Source organism: Phalaenopsis equestris, unplaced genomic scaffold, assembly GCF_001263595.1.
Source record: "Phalaenopsis equestris unplaced genomic scaffold, ASM126359v1 Scaffold000353, whole genome shotgun sequence".
Lineage (NCBI taxonomy): Eukaryota > Viridiplantae > Streptophyta > Magnoliopsida > Asparagales > Orchidaceae > Phalaenopsis > Phalaenopsis equestris.
The window spans coordinates 99,107-118,886 of record NW_018164795.1 but is presented as its reverse complement, the minus strand read 5'-3'; the positions used below and the strand labels follow the sequence as shown (position 1 = coordinate 118,886).

General features: G+C 34.6%; 1 protein-coding gene across 2 annotated transcripts; it reads right to left on the bottom strand.

Moving 5' to 3' along the window:
* Positions 1-7,086: 7,086 nt before the first annotated feature.
* On the bottom strand, positions 7,087-16,665 carry LOC110026163 (glucan endo-1,3-beta-glucosidase 4-like). Of its 2 annotated transcripts, none has more exons than XM_020727007.1 (5): positions 16,490-16,584; positions 13,235-13,365; positions 11,214-12,470; positions 7,524-7,551; positions 7,087-7,430 (listed from the first exon to the last, which is right to left on the bottom strand). In XM_020727007.1, the coding sequence occupies exons 2-5, from the start codon at positions 13,296-13,298 to the stop codon at positions 7,298-7,300; spliced, it is 1,482 nt and encodes a 493-aa protein (XP_020582666.1). In that variant the 5' UTR covers positions 13,299-13,365; positions 16,490-16,584; the 3' UTR covers positions 7,087-7,297. The 2 variants fall into 2 exon arrangements, with proteins under 2 accessions (XP_020582666.1, XP_020582665.1); XM_020727006.1 differs by having other exon boundaries at positions 7,088-7,430; positions 16,475-16,665.
* Between the last annotated feature and the right edge of the window lie 3,115 nt (positions 16,666-19,780).

Genomic DNA, 19,780 nt, shown 5'->3' with positions numbered 1-19,780 from the left:
TATATATATATATATATTACACGCGTCTCATACTCAGATCAGTTGTTCGGCCATCTGTTTATCAGTTGTAAGTTCTCTCTGGTCTGGAGTTCGATTCCCCCCCATGGAGAGCGTGATACTCGAATTGTTTGCGTATCGGGGATACTCGTATAATAGCCTTTGGCCATTCCTTCTTAAGTGCTTCGAATAGTTTGACTGTCAGTAAAAATAATATATGGTTATAAATTTTAAATTATTATTTAAAGAGATAATGAATTAAGCAATTGTTGTTTTTAGATAATATAACATGATATTTCCATCTTAAGCAAATAGGTACTCACTCAAGGTATGAAGGCCCATATGGTTGTTAGAAGATAGAAATTGTAATTGACCAAATGAACATTTAGATTAAATATATAGATGTATTTTCTTAGACAGTTATAGTCATAAAATTTATATTCTAGTAAATATATGAGGATGACCACTAACTTAATTAGTAAAAATATTGAAATGTATTATTTATATTATTAATACAACACTCAACATTCCACCCCCAATAATTTAAATAAATCCAATAAAAAAAAAACAAAACAATCCATATATAATTTATGACCTATTTTATACTTGAAAACAAAGAGGCCATTTTAAATCACTTTTAATTTTTTAGTTTATTTTTATTTTTATTTTATTTTGTATATATTTTTACCTGAAATAAAGCATGTATAATGTTTTATTACTCTATTCCATTTCAAAGTTTAAGCAATCATGAATATAAAATCTAAAAATTTTGCAAGAAAAAATATATACTTAATATTCCTTATTCATATTCAATTTAACTCCTTTTCAACATTCTAAAAAATGGTCACATTTCTTACATGTGCTTCAAAAGTCAAGTTGCCTTATCTTTAAGTATTTGGATGATTTACATACATATCACATAATTCCTATGTGTTTTACATATTTATCCCCTAAACTCTGATTATTTTACATTTATTCCACTTTGAAGTTAGAAGTTAGATATGCGTAAATACATAAGAATTGTGTGGTATGTATGTCAATGTATTTTTTTTCTTACTTCTAATTATAGAAGATAATGGTTGCTTAAAAAAATTAAAAGAACTATTTCCATATGACAAAATCTCTAAATTTTTAATGCATGATGAGACACTAGCCAACTTCTATAAATAGCCAAAATTTTATAGAGCATGTGTCTTAGTTGATTGAGCTACATAAAGTTTTGTATATTTGTATGATTGTTATTGCTATGAAAAGTATTAAAATTTAATGATTGTAAATTAGGAGGTGTGCATATTAGGAAGATTGATATTATATAACTTAATTTGGGGTGATCTAAGTACTTGATCTTCCTATATTATGAAACCTAATATGAAGAGGTCTAAATATATGATTTTTCTTATATTGTAAATATTTCTAATTTGTATATTTTAATCTTCTCTTATTTGTATGAGAGATTATGAAGAATTCGTGTGTGTTGAATTGTAACCCAAATTTGGTCCTTTTTCTTTTCCCTTCACATGTTGATAGTGGAATAACCTCTCCCCATGGATGAAAGTTGATTTGTGTTAACCATCATGTAAGTCATATTGTGTTTGGTTGTTTGTTTGTTGTGTGAATTTATTTTCTTCATTGTTATACTAAAAAAATTTTATCACTACCGAATTGGCGAATGTAGTGACAGACAGCTGCGATTCCATTATAGTCATGGATGCAATACAAATAGATTGAAAAAAGTTAAGCTACAAGATCTAGTGGTGCCATGGATAATAACATATCATCAGGTGCTTCAACATCCACCACAATGGTGGAAAAGACATTGATTTGTCAGGTGATTGAGCATCCTATGAAGATCAGGGTGATGAAATTTGATGGAAAATACATATTTAACATGCAGTAGTGTGAGTTGATTGATGCATTGCGCTCTTTAAATCTAAAGAAAGTTTTTGTCATAGCGATGAACATTTTGGAGAGACGTTAAAAAGAGATTAGTTGAACGATGAACATTTTGGAGAGACGTTAGAAAAAGATTAGTTGAAGATGAACCAAAGTGCTTGTGGCTTGATTTAAAAATGTTCATTTTAGGAGATTAAATATGAGATGATGATGAAGTCTTTTGTGGGAAAATTATGGAGAAATTTGGAGAACAAATATCTTACGAAGAGCATGGAGAATTGTGCTCATATGAATCACTGATTCTACAAGTTTCAGATGAGATGCAGGCTTACGATTTATGACCACTTGAATTATTTTATAAAGCTTTTGACAAATTTGATAAATCTGGATGAAGGGGTTAAAGATGAAGATAAGACACTTCTTTTATTGAATTTTCTCTCACATGACTACAAAAACTTCACGATGACACTCATTCATGAGAAGGATGTCTTGAATTATGATAAGGTGTCTAAGACACTAGTGAACCATGAGTTCCTTCGAAGGGGCACAGAGTCATTAAAAATGGAGTTGGTTGGGGCACATATACTCCAATGTGGTAGAGCTGAGAAGAAGAAGAATTTGACAAATAAAAGTGACGGTTGTGCTATTTTTCAAAAGTGTGGCACAATCTTAAAAAAAATCAATGTACTGTCTATTTGGAGACTCGCCATTAGAAGATAAATTATTCAAAGTTGAAGGAGAAGGAAAAGAAAATTAGAGTTACCTCTTATGTGAAATCCAACTACATTGTGGAGAGGAGTGACGGGACGGATTTAGATATATCATTATCTGCAATTTCTCACAATTTATATACAAATGATTCATGTTGAATTCTAGACACATGTGTTACCTATCATCTTTGTTTCCATCGAGAGTGGGTCTATACATATAATAAGCTGGATAGTTATGTAGTGATTGTAGGCAACAATCAATTTTGTTGTACTATTGATAGGCAACATTTTTATTAAGGTTCCTGATAGTAGTGTGAGGGAGCTGACCGATGTTAGTTATGTTTCAGATAACAAGAATAATTTCTTATAAGTTGATGTCGTAATGGACAAGGGCTACAATGTATGTATTGATGCAGCAGTTTTAAAGATATATCATGGTGCACTAATTTTTATGATGGGAGTTCATCACAATCTTATTATCTTTAGCGTAGTATACTGAATGAAATTATGGTTGTTGCTCAAGATTCAATTTATCGTGCATGTACCAAGCACATTGATGCGAGGTAATACTTTGTTTGGGACTTGATTAATAATGGTAATATGTTGTAGAAGAAGATAAATACAAAGAAGAATCCAGCTGACAAACTCACAAATATACTATCAATCCAGAATTTCACCTGATATAAAAGTTTGGTGACCATCCAGGCTCATGATTAAATGTCTATTCTGTCATTTTGAAGAACTACTCAGAGCTTGATTCATTCAGGTACATAGACAACGATCCTGGTGCAGTCATTACATGTTGAATCTCATTTTGATCATTCCCACTTATATGGAAACGAGAGATAAGGTGGGGATTGTTATGGAAAATATTAAATCTAACATTTGTAAATTAGGAAGTGTTTATATTATGAAGATTGACATTAGATAACCTAGTTTTGGGACATCTAGTTATATCATTTTTCTATATTGTGAAATCTAATTTGAAAAGATCTAAATGTATGATATTTCCTATATTTCAAATATTTCAAATTTGTACACCTTAATACTCTCTTATTTATATGAGGGGTTATGGAAGATTTGTGTGTGTTGAGTTATAACCCTAATTCAATCGATTTTTGTTTTATTCCCACATGTTGATAGTGGAATAACCTCTCCCTATATACATGTATGGACTTTGTGGATTTGTGTCGAACCATGTAATTTACACTGTATTTGACTTGTTTGTTTATTCTGTGATTTTGTTTTCCAAATTGTATTGCGCAACAATTATGTTTTACCTAATAGTTTAATATCATTCAACGAGAAAAGAATCTTACATTTTTAATGGACTTTGAATTTTGGTTGAATGATTAATAAAGTTTGGTCTGATTTGAACTTAATGTAGCTAAGCCTAAATTAATAACATATTAATGTATGTTGTTGTTAAGAAAAAGTTTTATTTATATTTAAAATTGATGTCAACAAAAAAGACATTCAATTGCTATTTCAAGTTTTAGCAAAGTTATAAAATTGCATATGTAAGTGACTTGTAGTGAGCCCAACAACACCACATATTTACATCATTAAAACACCCAAATACTAAAAAATATATCAAATATTTAAGAAAAAAATATTATTGATCATCTAAGGAAGTGTTTGGGATTTTTGACAAAAAATAACCAATAACCAAGATGCCACAAAAAAAGAAGGAAAAGGAAACCTATAATAAGCCTTCATTGAACAATTGAAGGGGACTTCATGAGCGAGTTCTAAGATTTAAACAATTCAAAAGCTTTACCAAATAACAAACATCACTGATCATCACTGACAATTTTTCTCTTTTGCTCATCATTCATCTTCTAAAGCGACACATAATTTTTCTCGTTTGCTCATCATTAATCTTCTAAAGCGACCCATATGTTCGTAATCACCCAATCTTAATCTCCTACCATCAACCGATGCTAGTGACCATCATCACTAGATTGTTAATCACCACCAACACCTATTACTATTTGTTACTTTTCAGCATTTTTAGCCACTCATAAGAACTAACACCAAAGATTCAACTTTTGTAATTCTGACTTTTCAAATGGGAGGGAAATGTAGACTTTTGTAATCATCATCTTATATAACGGTGGTGGCGGTTGACAGCGATAGCTAACATCTAACATGACACGAATTTATTCTTATAAATTATCAAAGGATTTTACACTTAACACTAAAATGAATATTAAATTCTATCAGGGCTAAATGAGATGATTAAATTTTTAGGTGGCTTATATTTGGTGACTTAGTTAAATGCGGTCATAATAGAGAAATAATTAAGAAAAAGGAAGATTTCTTCCGTACATACCACTCAATTCACATATCTAACTCCTTAACTATATATATATATATATATATATATACCATAGTCATCGCGGCCGTCCTTGTATTACTGATCACAACCATCATGTTGTTGGCAACTCTAGGTTTCTTGCTAGTGACTGTTATCATCACTACATGAAGCAATTGGATATGTACATACATATCACATAATTCTTATATATTAACATGAAAATTTTTATATTTACATGTGATGCGTGCTAGAAAATTTACTGTGTTAGATTAATGAATTATCGTCTTAGCATTGCATGGGAATTCAACACACTCAGATGAAAGAAACAAGCGGTTGAGATACTAGAAGTTTTCACGTGGAAAATCCGAAAAGAGAAAAAATCACGGGGTCTAGCACAGTAGAAGAGATACACTATGAGTCGATAATTACAGTCTCCCCTTGTCCCACAGGCGGGAAGTGTTACCAAGTCTTCTGAATTACAACGTCGATATGTAGATGAACTTGTTGCGAGCGGTGACGATAGCGATCGGCGGCTACCCTCAGGTGGAGATTGACGGCAGTCGACGGTGGTCGATGCGGTTGGAGATGGTCGACGACGTTCGACGGTGACAGAAGTGATGCTGGACTTCAATTTCATTTATAAATATTTGAATGTCTTAATAATATCGGAATTGAGCGATCTTGGGCTCGTTGGATTTAGTCTTGTTGAGACGCTTGATTCGACCATAATTCAAATTTTGTAAGTAGAAAAAGTAAACTAATCATAAAAGTTATAGGGATGATCATTCACTAAATCATATTATTAATAAAAGAATAACAATAAGACTATTTATATTAATTTCGTTAGTAATTGCAGGTTGGTATCAAATAAAATGAACTCGTTATTACATTTAAGGTTATGAAAACTCTACAAGAGAAATTTTTTTATGGCACTCTTTAAATTATATTCTCATTCAAGATCACCCTTCACTTATTGTTTTATTAATCAATTACAACTTAAATATATAATTAACAATTAAACTAAAAATATTATTAATATAATAATATAGCACTATTAAATATATAATTAAATAAATTATAACTAATTAAATTTTATTTAAATAATATACCAGCTATCATTAAATTTAATATCAAATACTTAACAAGTAACTTATTGAACAACAAACAAACTTTTTCATGAACACAAATGAACAAGTTTGATTATGTTCATATTCAATTCATTTAAGCTTCGAGCTTTCAAAAATTGTTCAAGCTTATCTATTTACTAATCTGAACGAACATGATCGGGTTTTAATCGAGTCGAATTCGAGTTGTTCATCGAGCGCATTAGTTCATTCACAACTCATTGATTAAATCAATAATTTATTAAATTTCACCAGCCACATGATGTATTCATCCCACAATTCTTAAATGCTGAAATAAATAATTAAACATTTTATCATAATACAGCAAAATATGACAATTCTCATGAAAAATAATTTTGAAGTTCAATCCTCTCTGCTTGCTCCTTTGAGTCCTCTGTAGAATTGTTCCTTGATTATTATTATTGTTGGAAGATTTGCATACATGCCACAAATTCCCATGTATTGACATGTCCAACACCTAAACTTCATTTTTTACCTATATGACCTTACCTGTGCATGAAGAAAAAATATTACCTCAGGAGTACTGATGCATCAGTACTCCTGAGGTAATATTTTTTCTTCATCATGAAAAATTGTATTTCACTTTCTAAAAGTCGAGATAGAAATATTTTTATGTAATATGAAAGATTTGGGTGGTATAAATAGATATATTAAAAAAAAATGTTACATATGATATAAATACATAGGAATTTGGTGTTATGTATGTAAATGCCCCCATTTATTTGGGGGGAAGAAACTTGTTATTGACAAATCAATCATTTTTCAAAGTCTCACTCTAATATCAAAATTCATGGTAAAATCCCAACTCATATTTTTCATTTTTATCAAATTCTCGATAATTCAACCGTGACACGTGTAAATAAATCAATTCGATAGTTCAAAAAAAATCACAAGGTGCTTAGTTTAGTTTGTAAAGATCAATGTTTCTGACGGTAGGCACGCAATTCTCCCTTTTTTAATTTCGTGGTATTCGATCATTTGACTCGAAATCAATAAAATCATAAGAAAAAAATTAACATTATTTGATAAATAGTATATGCTTACCCTACAAACTTAACAAAACAGAAATGATGTACAGCTGCAAAATTGCTAAAATTTCAATCACACCCCTCATAAACAACCTCCCTAACCTAACACTAAATGGAACCAAACAGCCAGAAATTATGAACATTTCAAAAGAGAGGCTTTTGTAGTTTCTTACAAAAAATTGACGCAGCTGTATCAGTAAGAGACTAGCAGCAGAAGAAAATGAGCAGCATCACCAGAGCGAGATAGCCTGTTGAAAATGCATGCCGTCTTTCAAAACCGGCGATAGAGCCGGAGTCCGATGCCGCGCCATTGCTCGCTGTCGAGTTCGTCGTAGCGCTGAACGGAGAATTCGAAATAAATATGGATTTATTTGGGAGAAGATGTTTTGACATAAAAATATAAATTGCTAGAATTCTGTTTCTTCCTTACCTTCCTGCAAATATGCAAGAGCCGTGGCCTGTAGCAAGAATGGGACGTGGTTAGTTAATGAGTAGAATGACAGAAAAGATTATTCATACGTATTTACATGTCTAACATCTAAGCTTTACTCTTTTTAAATTTATACAACGCAAATCTTTCATCTCAAATTAAAAATACCACTATTTTAAGTATTCAAATGTGAAATACACATTTTCATGCATTAGGTAAGGTGGCATGTATTTAAAAATTAAAGCATTAGTCTTACATATGGAAATACATAAAGAATTATGGTATGTATGTAAATCTTCAAAAGGGTTTTTGAAGAAAGGAATGCTTTTAGGATCATATATATATATATATATATATATATATATATATATATATATATAAACTAAGAGAGGAGGGCTTTATTTTCCTTTTAGCTGAATATTTAGATTAGGAATATGTATTATTATATTACCTAAAATAGATTATATGCACTTTATTTTAAACCTAAAATAGATTGTAAGATTGTTATTTAATGGAATGAAAGCAAAGGGAAAAGACAATTAAGCCTATTCAGAATTTAGTCTATTTTTCTCAAAACTTTGGCATGGTATTAGAGCCAAGTTTTTCCCCTAGCCACCGGTAGTTATTGGAGGAACGTCAAGAAGGAGGAAATATTTCTTTGTCTTGATTCTCGCTCGTTTGCTTTGTCTAAAACCCCGCACCACAACCATGGCCTCCGCCGGAGAGGACGATCCCGCCGCAGAAGACGACGAAGTCACTAATAGCGAGGAAATGATCGACATCAACGACCACATCCATCGGCAAATCGCCAATACAATTGGAGGAGAGGAATCCCGACGGATGTTTCAGAAGTTGTGGACTCGCGCAGACGAGATGAAGGTCTTACAGGGATTTTTGGAGTTTACGTCGAAGAGGGGAACGACGCACGCCAACTACTAGGATGACACGGGACCCTTCTTCAACGAGATTCGGCTCGGCTACAGTTCGATTTCAATAAGAACCAGATCGCGGAGAAACAACGCCGTCTCAAAAAGAAGTACTGCAATGTTGCCGCCAAGATGGGATCGGGCTGGGGTTCGTTTTGAAGAGCCCTCACGATCGACTACCTACGAGATTTAACGTAAGATCTGGAGCACCACGTTTTTCCGCCAAGGGTTTCTCTACTGTCACAACTGCGCCTCTCTCCTCCGCAAGCCTCGATTCCCATCCATGGATGTTGCCGCTCCTGCAAAACCATTGCCGACAACGTCCTCAGGGTTGGCTCCGCTTGCAGATGCTACTTATCCTCCGCATACTGCTGGATGGTACTCCGTGAAAAGGTTTCTAAAAGCATAATGTCTCATTTTTGAAAGAACAAGGTGAAAAAGAAAAAAAATTTATCTTGAAGAAGATCAGACTTGCTCGACAGGCAGATAAATGTCGTAGGGTCTGCTCGCCAAGAGATGGCTCGCCAAGAGATGGAACTTATTCTAAAGTGCAAAATCCATTCATTATGAAAATTAAAGATCCTTGGGTTGAAAAGGGATGCTATGTTTGTATCATCATTCGTCTGATTCAGATCTTCTTTACTAGGCATCGCTGCTTCAGTGGCATCATCGACTGCTTCTTATGCTTCGCTTCATCCGCTTCAGCTTCGGGCATCGACACTTTTGAGCTTCAACATTCTTGGGTTTCGGCCTCTCAAGCTTCGGCACTCTTAACCTTTGGCCTCTCGTGCTTTGACACTCTTAGGCTTCGGTCTCTCGGGCTTCGACACTCTTGGGCTTCGGCACTCTTGAGATTCGGCAATCTCGAGCTTCGGCAATCTCAAGCTTCGGCCTCTCGTGCTTCGGCACTCTCTGGCTTCGGCATTCTTAGGTTTCGATACTCTCTGGCTACGACATTCTTAGGCTTCGGCAATCTCAGGCTTTGACACTCTCGACTTTGGTAGCTTGAGGATTTTTGGCCCCGACAATGTTATGAGCTTCTTGTTAGCAAATTGATGTTTCCTGATCAGCCAACATCAATTTGAGGTGACATGTCAATCAGGAAGGACGGAAATCAGACAGCAGAATTAGGAGTTTTCTATAATTAGGAGCTTCATTATTTCCAATATCTTTATTCTGATTTATTTCCCATTTAGTTGAATATTTAGATTAGGAATATATATTATTAAGTTACCTAAAATAGATTATATGCACTTTATTTTGTACCTAAAATTGATTATAAGATTGTTATTTAATGGAATGAAAGCAAAGAGAAAAGGCAATTGAGCCTATTCAGAATTTAGCCTATTTTTCTCAAAACTTTGACATATATATATATAGGGTTTTAAGCAACAAGAAAGCCCAAATATTAGATGGGTCTCATGGGATAAATGGATTGAACCCACCAGCTATATATTTAGTGATCTGAGGCTGACCATATCGATCATATACTCATTTGTCGTATCTTTGGAAGTGACAAATTGTAGAGCTCTTTAGTGTTCGGAAGGATTCTGCGAAAACCTCTGAAGTACGTCAACATTCCAAAGAGTTTCTTAGAACGGATCTATTATACCTCAATTTTCAAGTGAGTAATTACAGTCAAACTTGTCTATATTACGCAAGTTCTAACCATACTCATACGAGCTAGTTGAATTTTTTCACCAAACTTGTTGATAACTACCTGACTACACCACCGAGCTCGACAAGCAGCTCTCTGAGGCAGAAGGAAGAGAATTCCCATTTGTCAGCATACATGCTGCTATTTATTAACAATATGATACTCCATATCAACAATATTCTCGACAATGAATTTGCTCAGGCTTCGCACTTCATAGGCAATAAACTAATTTTATGATTATTTTCTATACCCGTGCACGGGTATATAGGATCTTGGGCAAATAAATAAGGACGAAAGAGGGAGGCTCTTTCTCACTCTCTCGATCCTGCATCCTAAAAAAAAACTCTGAGTCCCTCAATTTCTTCTCACTCCTCTTTAAAGATATCTCTTGAGTTGTATGAGTCCACGAAATGTACGGGATCTCACATCCAAAGAAGATTCTAACATTTATATATATGAAATGTACGGGATCACACACACACACACACACATATAGATATATATATATATATATATATATATATATATACACACATTAAAATTTACATACCACACAATTCTTACATATATACAAATCTAAAAAGTAAAGTTTAATATCTACATTTATAAGATTTTGATGTCATAAACCTATACATGATCAGGTGTATTCCACTTTTAACAAGTTAACAATAGTGATACTTTGTATGTGATGATAATTTTTTTAGGGTTATGTATCTAAATATGAAAGATTAGGTGTTAGATATATAAATGCATGGCAATTATTTTGTATGCATGTAAATGCCCCATATCTAACAGCCAAATATATATAATGTAAAAAAAAAAAGGGGAAGACTTACAAACATATCATTTAATTCCTATACATTTACATATCTTAAAAATTTCAATTTTTATATACATGTCACCTTATCTAGCAATTAAAAAAAAAATGTATTTCACTTTTAAAAAGTTAAAATAAGCCTATTTTGATGTGATGCGAAATATTTGGGGTGTGTAAATCCAAAATACGTAAAGTTTAGGTGTTAGCCACTAAATGCATTCGAATTGTGAGGTATGTTTGTAAATACACCTTCCCCGTCAAAAAAGAAAAAAATATGATAGATAACTTACTGGGATCATTTGCTGTAATCATGGCGGTGCCGCCAAAATTGCAAGTTCCGCCACTTCCCTGAGTTCTATGGTAATAATCATTATAAGCATAGGAAGCAACAGCGAAAAGGTTGCCGGATTCATAACACGGCTGCCCCGGCTGGATTAAACTACAGTTCGCCCCACCAGATCCGCAAGCCCAATCAAGCCCTCGCTCCAAATCCTTCGTGCTCGCGCTCGACTTCGCCACACAGAAAACACCCGGCAACCCCGGCGAGCTCGTGCCATTATCACTCCCACCCGCAAAGCTCAGAGAATACACAGCCGTTTCATTCGAAAAAAATACACCCCAGTTCTTCTCCGAAGGAGGCCCAGCCCTAAGATCTTCATTGAACAATTCATAGATATAAGCATTAATCGGCGTTTTCCGGCGGCTCGGCGTGCCGGAATTGTTCAGCACGTGATGTATAAGATTCGTATTGTATGCCAATGCGTTGTCAACATTGGCGTCGGATTCGTTGTCGCCGCCGCTCGACGGCCAACCGGACTCCGTCACGATAACCGGAATGCCGGTGAAATTGAGCGCTTGCATGGAATAGTAAGCGGCATCAACCATGGTGTCGAACATGTTCGTGTAGCTCAAAAGCGTGTTGGGATCCAAAATCTGATTGTCGGGATCTAGGGCACGAAAAAGCGCGTAATCGATGGGGTAGATGCCGTTCGCTTTCGAGTAGAGGTAGTATGGCTGAGCGTTTAACATGAAGGAGGAGCCCGTGTTCTTCAAGAACTGGAGATGCTGATACATTATGGAGTTTAGGGTGGAATTGAATGTGGCAGTGGAAGGGGGGAAGGATTGGGGAATCACGTTTATGGAATGGGGGCTCGAGACGTGGATCTGAGAGTCGAGATTGGCGGCGAGAAGAGCGGAATGGATGAACTGCATGGCGAGAACGAGAAGCGGAGCAGAGCTGGGAACTGAGGTGAGAGCTTCGTTTCCTACAGATATGTAAGTGATGTTAGTTCCGGGAAGATAGGGTGCAATGTTTTTGTTTATCCAATCTGCGGCGGCTGATCTTGATTCGCCTATTTGTGGCAGCTGGTGGTTGGGGACGCCGACCATGACCTCAATTCCGGTGTTTGAGAGGGCGGTTAGTAGTTGGTGGTCAGCGTCGAAGAGACGAACATGGTTGATATTTTGAGCTTGGAGGATGGAGACGATGGTTGATGGGGATGGCAAATCGGATATATCAGTGCCGATATTGATTCCAACAAATGAACCTGTGGAAGAAGAGAGCCAAAGGAATAGATCATTAGTTATTCAAAGAGTGAAGTGAAGTTAAAAATACCAGTTTTAAGGTATCACAGAAGAGAGATACAGGTGAAAATTGGTGGTTTGGAGAATGAATTGTATTTCAGAGATTCTGTTAGGATTTGTTATTTTAGTTCTAGTTCTGTTAAGCTTAGATTGAAATGTTATGGTGCGACATATTTTGAGGCCCAATCCTAGAATCAATTAATATGTGGGGGCTACAGCTCCAAAATGGCGCCCACGCGCACGCATATGAGCCACCACTCCACTTGTACTTTCTTTTTTTCATATGGGGTCATTTTAGTTTTAAAGTTTATAAAAATATCAAATTAATGCTTATATTCTTTTAATTGAAATTAAAATAACCCTTCACCTAGACTATTATAGCCTATATTTTAAACATATGGGGGGTAAAATTAACACTTTATAAATTTTGAGACTGAAGGGATCCCATATAAAGAGTCAAGAGACCATTTTGACAATTTTCTCCTAGCGAATTCTTTTTCCCTGCCCTTAATTATTTTTGTCTAGAGTTTTCCACATTAATCTAGGCATCTTTTTCATCTATGTTTTTTTTAAAAAAAAAATAGCCAATATTATTATTTATTCTAGATTCATATTACAAAGTAGGAAATATGGGAAGTTCTTCAATATAAAAATCAAATAAAATAAAATTACGAGAAATTTTGAAAGAAATTCCTACTTCCAAAAATAAGAAGTTATATTTGGGTACCTAGAGAATGTGAGAATAGGAAAGCAAGTAGTACAATGCCTCTTCTCCATATTCCAAGCAGCATCTGGCTGCCAAGCCCCCAAGCAACTGAAACCAGGTAAAAGAGACTCACTGGTGCTTCTTCGAGCCAACTGAAAAACAAAAAACCACAAATAATCAGCCATATATTTAATGAATTTTCAAGAGAAAAGAAATTTCCTCATTATTTTTGCTAAATAGAAAATGAGCAGTACAACATCAAAAATAATGATAATTTGCATTAGACATAGCTAAGTGGGATTCATTTGGGGTGATTCCTTGAAATCCAACAACCAGGAAAATACACAAGTCCAAATCATATATTCAATATCACTGGGATCATAATAATTAGCAATTTGGGCTCCCAACAAGACATTTAAAAAAGCAAAACTTCATATTTCTCAGTGCCTGATTCGAGTCACAAAGCACCTAAGTTTTTCATAACATCCTTGTTTATATAGGTTTCCTTTCAGTTATTCATTCAAAAAAAAAATTTTTTTTTTTTTTTTTGATAGGAGACTACAAGCTTGCATAGAGATTCATGATTTATGTCATCCACAAAAAGGACAAAGCTAATGCTTATTAAGAATTTTAAAAAACTTGGTACAAACAATTTAATGACAACGGCCAGAGACAACAACATCACTTTTACCTAGAGAAAGGAGGACATGGAACTGAAACTTATAATATCTATTGCCTGTTAGCTCCCCTCTTTGTTGCTGATCTTCTGATTTTTTTGAGAAATTTACATTTGTAGTACACAATTCTTATGTATTTACATATCTCACACCTAAAATTTCATACTTATATATACAGGATTTTGGTACTTTAAATATATGCATGAAAAGATGTATTTCATTTTTAAAATGTGGTAATAGTGCTACTTTTCATGTGTTATTAAAAATTTGAGTGTTATGTCTGTAAATGTAAAAGTTCAGGTGTGAGAGATGTAAATACATTAGAAGTGTGTATTTTATGTAATTGCCCTCCCTTTTTTCTTGTGAGAAGGATACACTAAGAATGCATTATAATTGCATTAATTATTCCTTTGTACCTCTTCTTCTTTTCTAAATTTATTGTGCTTGACAAATACTTTCAGCCTTTCATTTAGACTTCTTTTTAAGTTTCTTTTCTTCCCCTTTCTTCTTTCGCCACCAACCCTCCTACTCTATATTTGACACTTTGTTTTAGGCTATCAGGGATTTGAAGGAAGGAGGGAAATAAAAGAGAATTTGAGAAGATGGAGGGTCAAATAATGAAACAAATTCAACCATGATCACTTAATTCTTTAGCTTAATGTCATTGTATTTCATATTCTACGCATCATTGGGTTCGCTAGCCCACAAAATATTTGAATCTTTTCAAGAGAACACTAGGGATGCAAATCAAAATCATTACAGAAGGCAAAAGTGAAAATTTAACACTTTATTTAGCCATTTATGCATGCTTATTCTGACATCCTAAATTTAAAGTAAGGCAGTAGAGAGTGATCAGTAGTGACCAAGAAAAAAAGTGGTTCCTGGTATTTTTTTGTAACAAAAAAGAGTTGTGAATAAAGCAAACCTGACATTTAAAAGAGATGTAAGGTTACTACTACATATAATTAAGGGGGTGTTTCGCTGCAAGTATGATTTAGCATTACTAAGATTTAGTAAATCCGTAAATCATAAAACTATTAAATCCATCATACCTATGAATTTAGTAAATTCGGACATAAGTCGGATAGAAAGCAAAATTTGGGACCCTAAATCCAAAAATTCATAAATTTGCATAACCATTGCATTTTTGTGTTTGGTGAAAAATCCTATTAAAAGGTGCTGCCAAACACCCCCTAAAAGTTTAAAGCCAAAAATGTGAGTCCTATTTTGAGGTAATGTGTAGAGTTTCATTGACAGCTCCATAATTAAACGTGCCCGTGATGGAGCGAAATCAAAGGATAGGTTTTCTTCTAGGAAATTCCTAAAAAATGGTGAAATCATGAGATTGATCTTAATATAAAATAGGTTGAGCCAAAGTCAATTATATATCTTTTTTTTTATTAAAAGATAAATAGTAACTTCACCACCGGGTTTACCTTACATAGCCTATTAATAGGAATTGAGAACAAAACGAGAACTTTTAGGAGTAGTAAGTCTTCCTCCATTAATATATGAACATTATAAGTTGAGACTCCCAAAAAATTTAAGGATTTGGTCAAATACATCAACTCCTACTAGCATCACATGGAAAAAAATTTAAGGATTTGGTCAAATACATCAACTCCTTCTAACCCACGCATTTGTGAGAAGTTCATGCACTGTATAAAACTTTTACAAAAAAAGTCTTATGAGAACTTTAATCAAACATGACTATGCCGTATTTGTTAAGTACATTCTCCAATGTAACCATATAACAATATGCCACAACACTTCAATCAAAGCAGAGTGGACCTTATCATGATCATTTATTAAATTTTTTTGCCTCTTTCATTTTTAATCATTTAGAACGACCTAACAAAATCAAGTAAGCTAATTAAACAATAGAAAAACAACATCTACTTTCATAAATGAGAATAATAAAACGTTTCCTTGATTGCAAAATCAAGCATACATATCCATACATAATTGTCTCACCTTTATTATATTCTCACTTATCCCCAAAATTAGACAAAGCATTGAATGAACCAGGGCAAAGATAAACTAATTTCAAACCCAATTCCAAAAGGTACCGGACAATCTAAATGCTTGGGATCATCTCCTAAATCCCAAAGTTTCAATTTCAATTGCTTCCTGCCACAAAATGTTGATCCAATTTAACCCCAAATAAGAAGAAAAAAACGTCAAAATCCATCCGTAATCCATCCGAAGTTCACGAACACAAAAAACCTTGACCAGAAAACGCAATCAAGGCAGCGCAAACAATAAATAAAAAAAAGAATAAATTCCATACACCATCCATTACTCCAGTCATGAATAAATAGCAACCTTCGAGTTCTTCTCCCCACAAAAACCTATATATTTTACCTAAGAAAACAAACTTCTGCTGCTTGTTTCTCCCCAACAGCGTATTTTCAAAACCTTTCCCAAACCAACCTCCATGAATCCCCATACTTAATCAAAGCAAAATAAAAAGATAAAATCCCCCAAAAACAGCTTCAGAAACATAAAACAAAAATCAAAAGCAGAACAAGAAAACGAGCACAGGAAAGACGCAATAGAAACATTGCCTAAACCAAATTCTAACCTCAGCACGCTTCACCTCCAAGACCTGAACCCCAGAAGCAGAAGAAACCCAGCTAGAGCGGAGGTTGAAGAAGACGAACCGAAGCAGGCCCTCAAGCTCACGAGCTGCAGTTATCTTGAGAATCTCCGTACGCCAATTATATAATTTACTTCAGAGCTTGAGAACTTTTGCTCGATACCTCTTCCGCTTCCCACCTCCCCATCAACGCATCAATGATATCTTGTCAGCTTTTTTAAATGGAATTATTAGACATGATTAATTAATTTAATGAATGATTAAGTATAATTAGCTAATAATTGATTTGTGATTTAGGGATAAACAATGATAAATTACTGAGATCTCTTTGGGTTCCGAGACGGGCGAAAATGTCAGCGACATCTCACCGTTAATTGTTCTTTAGTGGAGAATTTTGAGAATTTTTCGTACCAACCGTTTAATTCTTATGGATTTGTGAATCTAAAGTCTAATATTTAATATTTATTGATGTGTGTTGGAAAATTCACGGCGATAGAATAATGAATTATCATCTTAGCATTGCACGAGGATTCAACATACACTCAGATGAAATTGAAACAACCAGTGATGAAATCAGAAGTTTTTACGTGGAAAACTCGTAAAAGAAAAAAATCACGGGGTCTCAGTTATAAAAATCCATTATAAGTTGATAATTACAGGTGTCCCTTGTCCCACAAACGAGAAAGAGTTACTAGATTTTCAGATTACAGTGTCGCCAACGGAGGTGATCAACAGACGGTCTGCGGTGATCAACGGTGGTCGACAGTGGTCAACGGAGGTCGGCTGTTGTCGTCGACGATCGGTGGTGGTCAACGGATGTTAGCGGTGGTCGATGACGGTCGGCGGTAATCGACGGTGGTCGGCGATGGTCGCCGACGACCGATAGTGGTCGATGAAGGTCGACGATGACAGGGATGATGTTGGACTTAAGTTTTTTCTCAAATCCTCAAGTTCTCTCTCAAGCCTCCCCCTCTCATGTGAGGGGCGGGGCTCTATCTGTAGTGTTTTGGGTGCAATTAATGCAGAAATATTAATCATTTTGATCGGACGGTCCAGAGAACTTCCCTCGATCTGATTACAAATTAATGCGAATATGAACCATTTTAATCAGACGGTCCAGAGAGATTCCCTCGATCTGATGATGTTTGATGTATATTTGAGTGCATTAACGATGTCGGAATTTAGCAATCTTGGGCTCATTGGATTCGTCTTGTTGAGATACTCAATTCGAATATGAACTCACTAGATTCGACATCTGTTTGACCTTTCAAATGCCTCCAGAAATCCTCCAAGAGTAGTTTAATGATTTGATATGGGTTTGATTTGACTTGGATTAGACTGACTTTCATATCATTAGGTCTGTCTCATCGAGCCGATCAGTTTGACTATAAGTTTGCTGAAATCGGAGGTTTGGATGACTCTTAATTGAAGTTTGAATGTTTCTTATTCAAAAAATTGCCTCGAGATTCGTGTCGGATGATAAAAATTTGTTGGTGGCGTATCATTTATGTTTATAAAATAATCTGATATTTTTTTATGCCGATCAGGATTTGTATGGGATCTAACGGATAGGTGTCTGTTGTTGAGATAAGATATAGAATATACCAGTATACACGAGTTGATGTGGTATATATATAAATCAAACAGGAGAACAATCAATGACGCGAAAATAGAACGAGAAAATTCACTCAAAATACAATAACAAAGTGGAACACACGGATTTACGTGGTTCAGCAAATTGCCTACATACATGGAGTTGCAGAGGATTTTACTACTTGAGAAATTTGCATCAGTCGATCACCTCGACTTACAAGAGGAATCTCTCACTACCACTTCATTTCTCTCTCTTCTTCTCTCTCTGTTCTTCTCTCTCTAAACCGAGATACACCGAAGAAACTTTACACCGAGATACACCGAAGAAGATAAACTTATAAGAGAAATAAACTCAATTTTCTTCTGCAACAAGTCACCAAGAAGAAGGCAATGGAGAACAATCTTCTTCTTTTTCTTTCTTCTTCTTTCATCGCAAGGAACTACTTCTTGCACTTTACTTCCTTCTATCCAGAGGAAGACTTCCTCTATCCTGAAGAAAACCGAAGAAGAACACCGTGACTTCTTAAAACTAAAGGAGAGTCGTCTGAAGTTTTTTACCACGAACAGGATGAAGCGAATGGATGCTACGCTTCACAACATAGGAAGGGGGAGCGGATGACGTGCGACTGAAGAGGCAGGAGGCGCAACTCTTCGCGAACGGAAGCAGGAGCGGGAGCGGAAAAGCAACGTTTCGCGATCTAGGACGCAGAAGCGGGAAAAATCGGGCTCCAACGCTTAAGAGTGTCAGATGTGTAAATATTTTAATAGTTGTGTGTGTTTATGTAAATGCGCATAATTTTTTTTTCTTCACTCTAATAAATTGCCTCATTGGGTTGCTTAAGTATTAAAAATGAGATTTTCAAAAGTTAAGCAATTTTATGTGTTTTGTGTATTATAATAAAATAATTATGTTTGAATAGTTTGTGAAATTTAGAAGGAAGGTTGACTTCTAATTTTTGAATAATAGTAATAATAATTGATATGTCATCAATAGAGTTTTAACTTCCAACACGATTTTTTGAGGCATGGTACAGATCTCGAGATAATTTTTTAAGCAAAAAATATTCAAACTTCGATTAAAAGTCATCTGAAACTTCGATTTCAATAAATTTCAGTTAAACTGACCGACTCGACGAGACGGACCCCACGGCTCTAAAATCGTTCTAATCTGAGTCAAAGCAAACTCAAATCAAGCTATTAAATTGCTTTTAAAAACTTTATGTGCATAATTGGAATGTCAAATGAATTCTAAATATGACAAGATTATAGTCAAATTATTAAGAAATATAATTTAACTGATGCTAATTTTTTATTTAATGCTAAAGATTTGAGTGTTATGTATGTAAATATGAAAGTTTAGGTGTTAGGTCTGTAAATGCATGAGAATCACGTGCTATGTTTGAATTTGTTTTAAGATTTTAATACATGTTTATGGCTCCATGCTTTAAGCAGAGTTGTTACAGACAGGGTTACAAACAGAGCTTGTGTTCGTGCTCGGTTCATTTCAAATTTAGTTTTTTTGAAATACACTCGTGCTCAAAATTATTCGTGAAGTCACTGTTCGTGTTCGTTTCTTAACGAACGACTCAAACACGAGTTGTTCGCGAACGACGGGCTAGTTTGACATCTCTAATATTAATATATAAAAATAATATATTATATTAATTATATAACTTATATTATATAAATATATAATAT